Genomic DNA, 12,025 nt, shown 5'->3' with positions numbered 1-12,025 from the left:
TTTGGATTGGGGGGGTCATTGATATCAATTTATGTGATAGTTTTTGCCATTACCTCAGTAGTTTAGGATGGATTAAAATTGTATGGTTTGGAAGTAAAACAGTATCTGAAGAATATGTCCATTTTCACTGCCATGAGAGGTCCAACTTGACCCAAGTTTAGTCGTCTTTTTTTTTTCATTAGCAGAAAATGATTGGCCTTTAACATATCCTGATTGTCTAGCAGATCTGGATAAGTAAGTATCTCAAGGAGCTTTGGTTTTTTTTAACTCATGAATTTAGGAAAAGCCTCTTAAATTTCATTTGACTTGGATAGTGATTTTGTATTCCAGCATCTCTAGTTTAATTTGTATTACTGTTGAAACTTGTGATTCAGTTTTTTTTATTACTTACTGTATTTCAGATATGGACTTACTTGCAAGACATCACATATTTCCAAAAAAGGCCTACTCTTTGTTTAACAATATTCCACCAGCCAATTCTATCTACACTGTAGTACATAACTAAAGAAAGTATTTTTCTTTCTTTTTTTTTGGAGAAATCGTCAAAAACTGTGTCTAATATTATATGTCCCTTAATTGTGGCACTGTGCAGCACCAGCAGCATTCAGGCAAGTATAGCAGGCAGAGGTCTACATTATGCAATTAGCCTATGTAGCAACACATCAACTATCACAGACAAGACCAAATGGCAACTAGCAGGATTGTAAGCACACAGCTCAAGTGCTTAGGCATTGCAGCAAGGGATATAGGTTGGGAAAAGCACTGTAGGAAGCTTACCAAAAAGATCTGCACGGGGAAATTCTAGACCAGAATTACAGGCTCAGGTCAGGCCAGCCCAGCCCAGAGCTGCAACTGGTGATGTATGGCCCATTTTGGGCCAGGTTTGGATGGAATCTACCTTTTGCTGCACTGCCAGGCATATTCATATACATAACCTAAGAGAAACCCCTTGTGGTTAAAAGAAAGTCCTGGATTCAATTTCAACTCTGCCACTGATCTAGTATGTGACCAAAAGCAGGTCACTCCATCATTGGAGTCTTCAATTCCCCTGCCCAATTTATATTTTTAGTGCCCAGCTACATGTTACACACACTAGCTTTTAAGAAAAACTAGCTTAGGAAGAAGGCAATTTGGGGTGAAGTGGAGTAGCAGTAGGGAAGGGTGCTTAATTCTTTCCCAGCTTGCTGCTTCTCCACTCCAAATCACCTTTTTTAAACAACAAAAGGTTGGGGGAGTTGTGTAGTTAGGCCTTGCTTAGGCATACCAACCACTACATTTGTTCTAACCCTGGTTAGTTTAATGGTACTTAAATTAACATGGATTCACATGGTAGTAATCATTAATGCAGCAACATGCTTCTTAAAAAACAGTCTTTTAAAACTATGCTACAGAAGCATAGTATCTAGAATACCCTTCCTCAACCTGGTGCCTACAGATGTTGTGAACATCAACTTCCATCAGCCCCAGTCGGCATGGCCAATGGTCAGGAATGCTGGGAGTTGTAGTCCAAAGCATCCGGAGAGCATCAGGCTGGGGAAGACGAGGTAAAATCGGGTAGTTCCAGGTCTGAATCTCACCTCACCCAAGAATTCCCTAGGTGGCCTTAAGCAAGTTACTCTTCCTCAACTTCAGCTGCACCCCCCACCTCCACCTGCAATATAAGGATAATAATACTGCTCTACCTTACTGGAAAATTAAACAACAACATGCTCTAAAAATATCTAAAGTTACTCACTTATGAATAATCTCAGGGGTTCAACCCACCCAGCCCATGAACCAACACAACAGAATTTGACAACTGGAACTTTTGCTAATTCTACATTCTCATGCAGTTCCTATAAAATCTATCAACAAACAGCCATTGAAGTACACCTGACGTGCTTTTGAAGATTGCCACCACTGTCCTGCTCGGCTGATGTATTTCTGAGCTGCTCATCCATGTTTGCCCCCAAAGCTCCATTTGTCACTGGTACAGCCTTAGCTCTAGCTTTCTAAACACAATTCTTATCTCATGATCTCAACTATTTTCTTAATGTGCCCAGTGCCCACATAATATTTATTTAGTTATGCCTGGGTGGCTTACAATTGATCTAAACAATGTAAACAGCTACCAGTAACTTAATACAAATCAACTAACCAAAATTTATAAAATATAGTATTAAGTGTTTTTAAAAATCTAAACCTAGTATTCCATAAGAGGTAAGAAGTACAAACTAAGTTTCATTTTAAAAAACAAACAACATTTTATCTTGGCCAATAAAAAAACCTTCCAAAACAATGTGAAAAGCTTACAAAATTGGGCTCCAGAGGCCACTACAGAGAACACCCTGAACTTACCTGGCAAACAGATGGCACTTCCAAGTTATAGATCGCCAACTAATTATAAAGGCTCATAGGAAAAGGTAACTTCAGGTGACCAAGACCCAAACCATGCATGGAAAAAGCACAAATCCACTCCAATGCTTTTCATTCAAACTTCCTTGTGGGTAGGTGGAGGTTAAATGAACCACTGCACATGGTTAAACAGCTTTTGGTAGAGGGAGGAATGTGTATCAACATCAAGATTTGGCTTCAAAACTCATGTTTCCCTATCACAAATTCAACTTTTATTAGTATATAAATATTTACACACCCAAGTTAGGGAGTTCTAGAATCAAGTGGATCCCTTGCAGCGTACACTGCAGCAGGGCAGAGAAGACTCAGTTTCTTTAAGGTCTTTCCTGGATGCCCTTTCCGTCTCCAATAACTACCCGCTAGCTCTCTTCCTTTGATTTAAGAGTTCCTCTCCTGGCCCTGACAGTAAGGTATTTCTGTCCCACAGATTATAACTCACTCTGGGCTATTATTCAGCTCCCAAGCCCTGGCCCTGCTGCATTTAGTCCAAACATAATATCCTTCATGCATATATTATCTGTCTCCCTATTATCTGGAATCATTTCGGAATTAAATTTCAGTCCTGCAATATTGGCTCGAAGAGCGGCTCGCTTTATGGGCTAGTCAAAGGTTAGAATACCAATCAAAATAACACTGCCGATGCAGCGAGACATTTTAATATTCCAAAACCCGGTAATTGTAAAAGGACATAATATTTTTTCCCTGATTACCCCAAAGGCAACACATGTTAACAAGGCAAGAGAGAGAGAGAGTGAAAGGATTTCCAGAGTTCAAGACAGCTGTGTGATGGATTTAAAGGCAAAGTGGTAGAAAGCTGGCCCCATTCAGCCTTCCAGAAGGGAGGGGGGAAGACACCTGCCCCTCTGAATCAGAATGTACCAGGTGTATCTCTCTATGATTGGCCGGTTAGCAGTATCCTTTGAGTTATCACATGACCACCAAGCTGATCTCATGCAATTTGGAAAACTGCTGGGTTGAAGGAGCCATTATGCAAGGTAACAATCCACAGAACAGCACCCTGAACCCAATAGAGAAATACCAGCTCCAAGATATCCAAAGCCAAGGCTAGCAAGCACTGGAAGTAGAACTGACCAAGCATATGACAACAGTGGGGAGTGCTGGCTTAGGACTTCTGACAAAGAACTCAGCATTCTGACCCTTTAGGTTAGGATCAGTCTCTGGACTAGACAAGTCCTTTAAAGTTAAGCAGATGCTTGAGAGCAACAGCACCTAGTTTAGCGGTTTGCCATACATGCACCAGTTATTTCACTGCCTGGGTCATTTTTGCTTCACAGTAAATTTCTAAGATCCTAATATCTTCACCAGACCAACAATTCAACTAGCCCTATATCCCATCCCTGATAAAAGCCAGATAAAGATGCTTAAGGAAATATACAGCAGTAGTTCATTCTTAGTCATCCATTCCCAATCACAAGGTTTAAAGTTTAGGGACATCCTATGCATTAGGATAGATACCTCGAGCATCCTAATAAAGAACTATTGATATTCTTCTCTTCCATTAACTAGTCTAGGGGTTTTATTATTATTGCGCAGCAGTACTGATAGGAGAGTTCCACAAATAAACTGTAGGTCATGTGAAAGTAGTTTATGTGCTTGTTTTAAACCTGCTGCTTGTTAATTTCATTGGAGGTTCACTGGTTGCTGTAACTACTTGAAAGGGTAAAAAGTCTGTTTCCTGCTAACTTTTTTTTTTACTCCACTCATGATTTTATATACTTCTGCTTAGAAAAGTAATAGATAAGAGTGAACATTACTGGAAACTCCTAATCTTTAGCCGTACATAATATGGAAGAAATCACATACTTCTGATTGCTTTTAATTATTTATTTATTTATTTTATTGATTTTCTAGTTTTACTGTATCCTTTAATATATGCAAAAAGGATAACAGAATTAGAGTAGGATACACTAATATCAGAAAGACCCCAAATCCCATACTCCAAGAGTCCCCAATGTAGTGTCCATGGGCACCCGAAAATATTTTCTTCATTAAAAAAAATAAATTTTATTCTACTTTTTTTAATATACATGCATGGATTTGTATGAAATGCATACAACTTTATAGCAATTATACATGGGCTGCAACAAGTGGACCAAATATCCAAATAAGTATCCATTTGAAGGTGTAGTCTATATGCCACACATTCAAATACTGAAATCATTCTAAGGTCCTCAATCCATTGTATTATAGGAGCTGAGTGTTTATCCTTCCTGTGTTGTAATATTAGTCTTTTAGCTGTCAAAATGGTACAGAGAATCCATTTACACTGACCATTTGTTAATTTCCATGAAGCAGGTAAATAATGTAATAAAAGAGTGTGTACATCAGTGAATATTATAGACTTTCCAGTACAAACATTTTCTGTGTAATAGCCTCCCCACAAACAGAAGCAACCATTGGACATTGCCAAAACACAAAAAGAAGCATTAGCTCTATTCCACTGCTAGCAATTAGAGAATTAGACAATCCCTTATTAAAGAGATCTTGCAGTGTCCAATAGACACAAAGCAAAAGTTTTTGCTGAATAAGGTACAGCCTAAGATCCATAGACGCGAAAGGCAGTTGCCAAAGCGGCGTTTTGTATCTCAAATTCCCAAATGTGCCATACTTGGTAGACAAACACCATTTAAATTCTAGTTTTTTCAGACACAAACTTTCAATCTCATTTCCTAAGGAGACAGCTCCAACAGAACCAAGATGCATGAAGAGGTCCACACAAGCTCTTCAGGTAAGTTTTAATTCTGATGTGTGCCAATGTGCTACTAATCTATGCAGTCTGCACTATGCTATGAGTCAGTTATATATCACTTGAATTCTGATGTGCCAGTGAACCACAAAATTGTGCAGATCATATGGGTGCTATTTTTCAATGAGGTTTACAGCATGGATAAAAATGCAGTTGGTGCTATATTTGGTACTAGAATTGCAGTTGGCGACACAGCAGCACCAATGTCATGTAAAACCAGGCAGACGCTGGCCAGCAACCTAATTGGTGAATGCACCCATAAGTTCTGCGCCACACAGTTGTTGGCTTATAAAACACAAATCCCACCCCTTAATTCCTCCTCTCTGCCATGCTGGACCCAAGGTCTTGTGTAGACTGCCTAGGAAAAGAATAAAGGCCATTTGATCGTGTTTGTATGAGAACATCCCTTTTGCTTCCCATTAAGTCCTAATCAAAGTCGTTTTATTACACAGCCTAAGGAGCTGCATCTGATTGTATGGCAACTACTGCTACCAATCGTTTATATAGCACCATCAATGCTCATGGCAGTTTCCAGATCAAAGTGTGAGAGAGGGATGGATCCGGGTTCTAAAGAGTTTACAGCACAAGTTTCACTGGTAAAGTACAGCTATCTGCTTCAACTGACTAGGAGATGTAACAGATAGATATTTGGCTATGGGCATTTTGGTGTATTCCCATGTATGTCTCCCTTTTTCTCTCCTCCTTTCAACTATAGCGGGCATCAACACTGTGTCCAAAAGAGTACCATATACTTCAGTTCTAAGGCATAGCAACTTGCTCTCCTGTCCTGGGCCTTCCACACACCACTGCTTTATCCACATGCTTCTGCCCTTGCCCATTGGCCCTGCTATTCCAGCTATTTGCCATTTCCCCAATGCCTCCTCCATCCTGACCTGCAAGCACCCTTGGTTTTTCCAGGCTTGGACATCACCAGTCAAGACAATACAGCTTTGTTACAGTATCTTAATTCTGACCCACAACACCTCAGCTAATCATACAGACAGTTTTTGACAACAGTAGAAGGGAAACCAGTCAAGAGCACTCAACAACTATCTCAATGGCTGCCCACTGAGAGGGTTTGTTTGTTTGTTTGTTTATTTATTTCATTTCTATACCGCCCAATAGCCGAAGCTCTCTAAGGGGAGATCTGATATACAGGAACGTTCTAATGAAATCCATATCCCCGGCAGCCCACCCCAATACAGAACTAGTTAAGGCAAAGAGCACAATAAACTCCCTGCCCTATGTCCTCAATAAGCCGACAGCTCAAAGAAGGATACAAGATCGCTAAGTGACATTAAGAATGTCAGCAAGAGGCCAATGCCATTTGGCAGAGGGGAAGCATTTGCAGAAGGAAAGTCAATGCATCCAGCTATGAGCAGGGTTTGTTCTCATTGCTACTGATTTCTGCCCATCCTAAGGTCTTGCATTTATCCAGCTCCCTGCATCCATGTATCAGACTACTGCTAACCTTTACATGAAAAAAATCAACGTTTTTCTGTACTAACTCTTGCAACAAAGGCTACTGATGCCTTATGGTTCCAACCAGAGTGCTTTTCTTTGCTTACACACACAATACAGTGTATTGGGAGTATCCTGGATCTGACTGCTAGTGGGAACATGGACAGCCCATTGCCATCACCAGGACACTCAAGGTTACAAGGCATGAATCAGTTTCCTGTCTGTCCTATTGAAGAGAATATAAAACAATGAAGGAGATGCAGGTGGCCTGGCTTTAACTAAAAACAGAACATCCAGAACACCGTGCAGTTCAGACTGGATGAGGAGAACAGTGTGTTTTTGGTTTTGCTTCTTTGCAGATAAAGCCTGCACATTTCCTTTTGTACTTTGTCTCCCTGCCCAACCAACATAGTCAGACAATTTTCGACTGTTTACTATCCATGCCTCCCCGCAGAGTTTGGTATAGAGACCAAAAGAACTGTGCTGACATCAGCACCCACACCATCCTCTAACATGGCACCCACGTGCACATCTGAATTAAACTACGTGTCTGTTCCAAATACAGCCAACTGGTTTTAACTGCATGGTTATGGAAAACCACCTGAGCAAGCAATTTGGTGAATCACAACCTAATGCCAGGTACTCCCCACCAATTCCACCCTGGCCATCAATTCCATACATAACACTAAGCCATAGTTTGTTTCGATCATGGTTTGTTCAACAAGCCATGATATGGCACACCGACAAGCAAGGAAACAGCAGTTTGTTCCATGTAATGTTTGTTTGTTTCTCTCATCCTCCCCTCTGCGAATATTCTGCTGCTATTCCAAATACTTCTGCAGCAATGGAGGAATGCTGTGTCCTCACCAGTTCCCTTACCACTGGCTAGTTGCAGAAACAGAAAAGGGAATATGAATGCTCTCCTCTCAGAGACCTTCAGCTGCTCTTAGCATGCCCCAAACCAAACAGTCCTAAAGCTTCCCTCCTTTCCCCATTCCTAGACACATCCTATGGAGGCTTGCTGCCATTATTTCTTTCCCCTCAGCCCTCCTGAACGAAAGAATCTCTTGTTGAAAGACTTCTCTCTGCAGTCCCATGAGCTTTTTATGAAATTTGCTAGCAGCCCAAAAAGGTGACTGATCAGCAGTGGAGGGATATGTGAAATTGGAACTCAACCACCCAGCACCTGCTTCAAGAGAAACCTCCCCACAAGCACCATCTTTAGCAGTCACTGTCTCGCATCCTCCAGCCAAGCATACCAGAGGATATTTCTGCAATTTATTTCTATCAGATCACCCAACCCAGCAAGCTCAGAGAGCTCTGACTCAATTTCTGCCTCAGAAGAGAACTTCCAACATGTAAACTAGCACCCAACTCTCCAGCTGTAAGCTGTGTAAAATGAGCTCTTTCCACAAACACCAAATGTCTATAGCACACCAGAAATTACCAGAAAACAACTGAAGTTAGCCTCCAACTTCCTAAGAACCAATCCCACCCTTCTCAGACCTTTCCCTTACCTTCTGCATCAATGCATCCAATAAAGAAAACCAGTTTTGTTACGTTAAGAAATGTTACTGCTTAATAAAGAGAACAACAGGTGAGAACAATAACTGTTGTTAGCTGGGTTATAACTGAGGCTTGGAGGTATGTGCTATAAACAGAGTTACTGTATACATGAAGTAATCAATTACAGTGATTCCTTTTGGCATACATGTACAGAAACAGACTTGGGGAACTGGACCATGGGTAGCATGGGAGTAATTTCCCAAATGAATTAGCCTAAAGCGCTCCTGATGGTCCATGCTTAATCAACAGACTGAGGCTTCACTAGACGAGGCTTCACCAGGCTGCTCATCTGGCACCAGCATCGCATCCTCCTCAGCCAACAGTCAAGGAATATTGAGGTATTCCTCAAGAAGAACGTTCCCTGTCTTGCAGGTGTTGTGGAGGATGCAACACACCATGATCACACTAGTAACGAGGCCTCAATGACCAAACTTTATTGAGACCTCTGCTTCAACTTTAGCCATCCAAAGGATCTCTCCACAGGCAGCCTGGCCTTGCTTTTTTTGTAGTAGTTATCTGTGGCTATCCTGGGAGCACAGCATGGCTTCATAATCCAGGTCTACAAGGCAAAGTCTGGTCTGTGAGGACATATCAGACAGACTAGAGAGGGAGGTGGGCAGGGAAAGGAGCCTACTGCCAGGCAAAGAGAGGAGGGAAATTGAGGTTGGGAAAAATAGCAGCAATAGTCACAAAGCTGCACAAGTGGCTTCGTTTTCTAATCACTCTCACCTCATGTCTCCATGGCTAGGTAGGCAGTTGGGGTGGAGTGCCAAGACAAATGAGAATTAAGCAAGTTCAGGCATAAAGACACACCATGGATAGCATAAGCTGAGATTTCAAGCCAACTTCAAACCGTGGTTTCAGATTATGGTTTCTTTAAACAAACAAACAAAAGTTAGTTGGCCAGGGCAGGCTTGGAAACAGAAACAAACCACTGTTAAGTTACATAAACCATGGTTTAGCATTATGTCCAAACTCACTCCATCTCAGGCACGAAACAAGTGTAATATTAAGAACTATAGTATTTGATAACAATTACCCATAGGATGTTGAGAGTTTTTCTGTACAGGGTTGAGGATTCTTCCAAGGCTAAAACCTAACAAACACTCTTCCCTCTTGGCAGTGTGGAAAATGTGAGGGCTGGGTACACACTCAAATCCTGCTCTCCCCACACTCTGCAGAGAAAGTGAACATCTATTTCCTTCTGACAAAGACTTGCATGGGTCACCACACTTGATCACAGAGTGAGTGGTTTCTAAGTGATGTTAACCCTGATCTTTTCTGTTTTATCTACATGAGCCCTGATCTCTACTGATCCTCTGTCCTGGGGTTTTGTGTTGCTCCCATTCTTGTGATACAGAAACATCATGAATTTTAATCAAACATCTTTACCATAAAGCTATTCCCCTGGAAGAGACATAAAATTTCCCTCTGTCTCTATGTCAAAATGGATTATACATAACAAAAGCCAGACTTCTTGTGGGCTGAACCTGATAGCCCAAAATGATGGCAAAAAGACATAACATATTATCCCAAGGGCAGAAGGTAGAACATAGCCAAGGGTTTCAGCCAGTTGATATCAATCACCACCACACAGAGGGATTTGACTTTTTTTAATGTCCGTCAACTGGCTGGTTATATCACTCCTATCCATTCACCAGAAGTTTAGTGAACTTCAAATGGTGATCATCAATGGTCACTGAACTCCAGAACGCCCCAGTGTGCTTTCAGATTACATTTGCAAAAGCCCAGCAATAAGACAAGAGATTTGCTCTGACAGCAGGGAATGAAGGAACCCCTTGTCAGGCTCAGTGAGGAACTAGCTGCCAGCATCTCCTTCATTACATTTGTGCCCTCCCCAGATTTGACAGAACAGTTCATGCTAATTTTTTTTCTGTTACTACTCAGAATGTCAGTCATTTTCATTTTAAAAAATGGACAAAACAAAATTAAGAGAATGGCAAACTGTAGGCACATTTCATCTGGCAAACTCCTATTTATGAGTAAAGAGCCAAGTTCCATGGAACCATGATGCCTTAAGAGAAAGCAGAAATTATTTAATGAGTTGTAGCATTTGTATGCACTGCACTAGGTTTTACTTTCTTGCACCAACTGACATGTTTCCACTTCCTAACTGCCTTCTTATGAACATAATAGGTCTGGCTCGGGGATTTCCATATATGTATTTTCATGGATGCCAGAGGGGGGCTCTCTAGAGAAATGCAAGATGTCTGAGTAGCCCCATCCATGAGGTGTAAACCCAGAAACAAGGGAGCTATCCACGCCTATGCAGCTAATGGTCACATAATTGTGATGGGAGGGGGAATCAGAATTTTTTAAAGATGTAAATAAAGCAGAAGGTCTCCAGCAGGCTATTTTCTATGTATTTTTCAAAGTCTTCAAAGCTGACAAACAGCTGGCTAATATTCACATGGGAGGGGGTCTTAGAAACCTGGGGAGGGGGGTGGAGGGCAGACTTGGATATGCTCCAGCTGACCCAGCCTTTCCCAGAGAGATCTGAGTTATTATGTATAGAGGTGCTGCGCTAGGGTGGCCACAATGGGATTCTCCTCTGCTGCAGACCATATTCCATCAAGTATAGTAAGACTCTATTAGAGGAGATACAATAGGAATGTCGCTTCACCCAGCCTCTGAGAAAATAACTCCTCATTTCAATGCAAAACAGCAGTGCTTATTAAATACCTCCTTGAAAGAAGAGAGGAAGGGAGAATGGAAGAGGAAAGGAAGACTCAATTGGGGAAGGGGTGGGGGGAGAGATTTGCAATGAAAGTACCTTTTTGAGATTAATCCACTGTTTGAAGTAATCAGCAACTGGAAGCCCTAAGTATTGGCATTGTCCAGGTAACCTGTAAGAGAGGAGAGAGAGCAGGTTGCATTCAATTAGAGTAGTCTGACAACACAAAATCACCTTATTAAACACTTTTGGTTCTGAGAAAGAGGAGAGAATGAAATACTTATGGAAGAAGATGACTGGCAGTGTATTTGGACTTCTTTTGCATCTTTATCAATCAATACTAATTTAAAGGAAGCACAATACAAAGTTCTGAGTAGGTGGTACATTTCTCCTGCAAGGCTTCACCCAAAACATTCAAATCATAGCCAATATTGTTGGAAGGGATGTGGTCACATTGGTTCATACTTTCACCTTTAGTGGGAATGCTCTATAGTGCAGGAGTTTTGGAACATGGTTGATGATTACTGTCAGTAGTTTCTTCATGTTAGACCACTGGTAACTCCGAAAGCAATGCTGCTTCATCTTTTTGAACCTAATTATCCCAGATTCCTTCATAAAGACCTTCTTAAGCAATTGTATACAACTATGAAGTTGTATATAGCATGTAACTGGAAGTCCCCAAAGCAACCAACTGAAGAGCAGTGGATTAATAAAATTTGGGAGACTATGAATATGTATAAACTTACTCAGCAAGTGCAGCAAGCAAGGAATCCTAACTTGAAGAATGTTATTATGGCACCATGGTTTCCATTCATTTCCTATGTTGAGGCACTTCAAACTTTTGATAGAGTACACTTGCCTGTATATTTTCTGATTAATACACACAAACACACAAAATGACTTACACTTACGCATGCTCTTTTTATATGTTGTAGATCTTGTATTTTTACTTTCATTAGATACTGAGCACCTACTTAGATCATTTTATTGTAGAGGTTCCATAGGCATATCTGTTATAGACTAAAATTTATAATTAGTGAATTCCTTTGTTTCTTTAATGATTTTAAATTATTATTATTATATATATTCTTTCTCCTTTATATTGCCTTTATTTTGTTAACCTCATTTTGAAATAAAATTTC

General features: G+C 40.8%; 1 protein-coding gene across 3 annotated transcripts in view; it reads right to left on the bottom strand.

Annotated features, from left to right (window-relative positions):
- ERI3 (ERI1 exoribonuclease family member 3) overlaps nucleotides 1-12,025 on the bottom strand; it is a 271,698-nt gene that overhangs the window by 168,166 nt on the left and 91,507 nt on the right. For all 3 annotated transcript variants that reach the window (XM_084852745.1, XM_084852748.1, XM_084852746.1), the window contains exon 6: nucleotides 10,983-11,055. In XM_084852745.1, coding sequence (XP_084708871.1) covers nucleotides 10,983-11,055 — 73 coding nt within the window. The remainder of the gene's footprint in view (nucleotides 1-10,982; nucleotides 11,056-12,025) is intronic.

Source organism: Heloderma suspectum, chromosome 4 (genome assembly GCF_057233095.1).
Source record: "Heloderma suspectum isolate Gila_16-S chromosome 4, 16-S_ref, whole genome shotgun sequence".
NCBI lineage: Eukaryota > Metazoa > Chordata > Lepidosauria > Squamata > Helodermatidae > Heloderma > Heloderma suspectum.
This window is presented reverse-complemented; position numbering and strand designations above follow the sequence as displayed.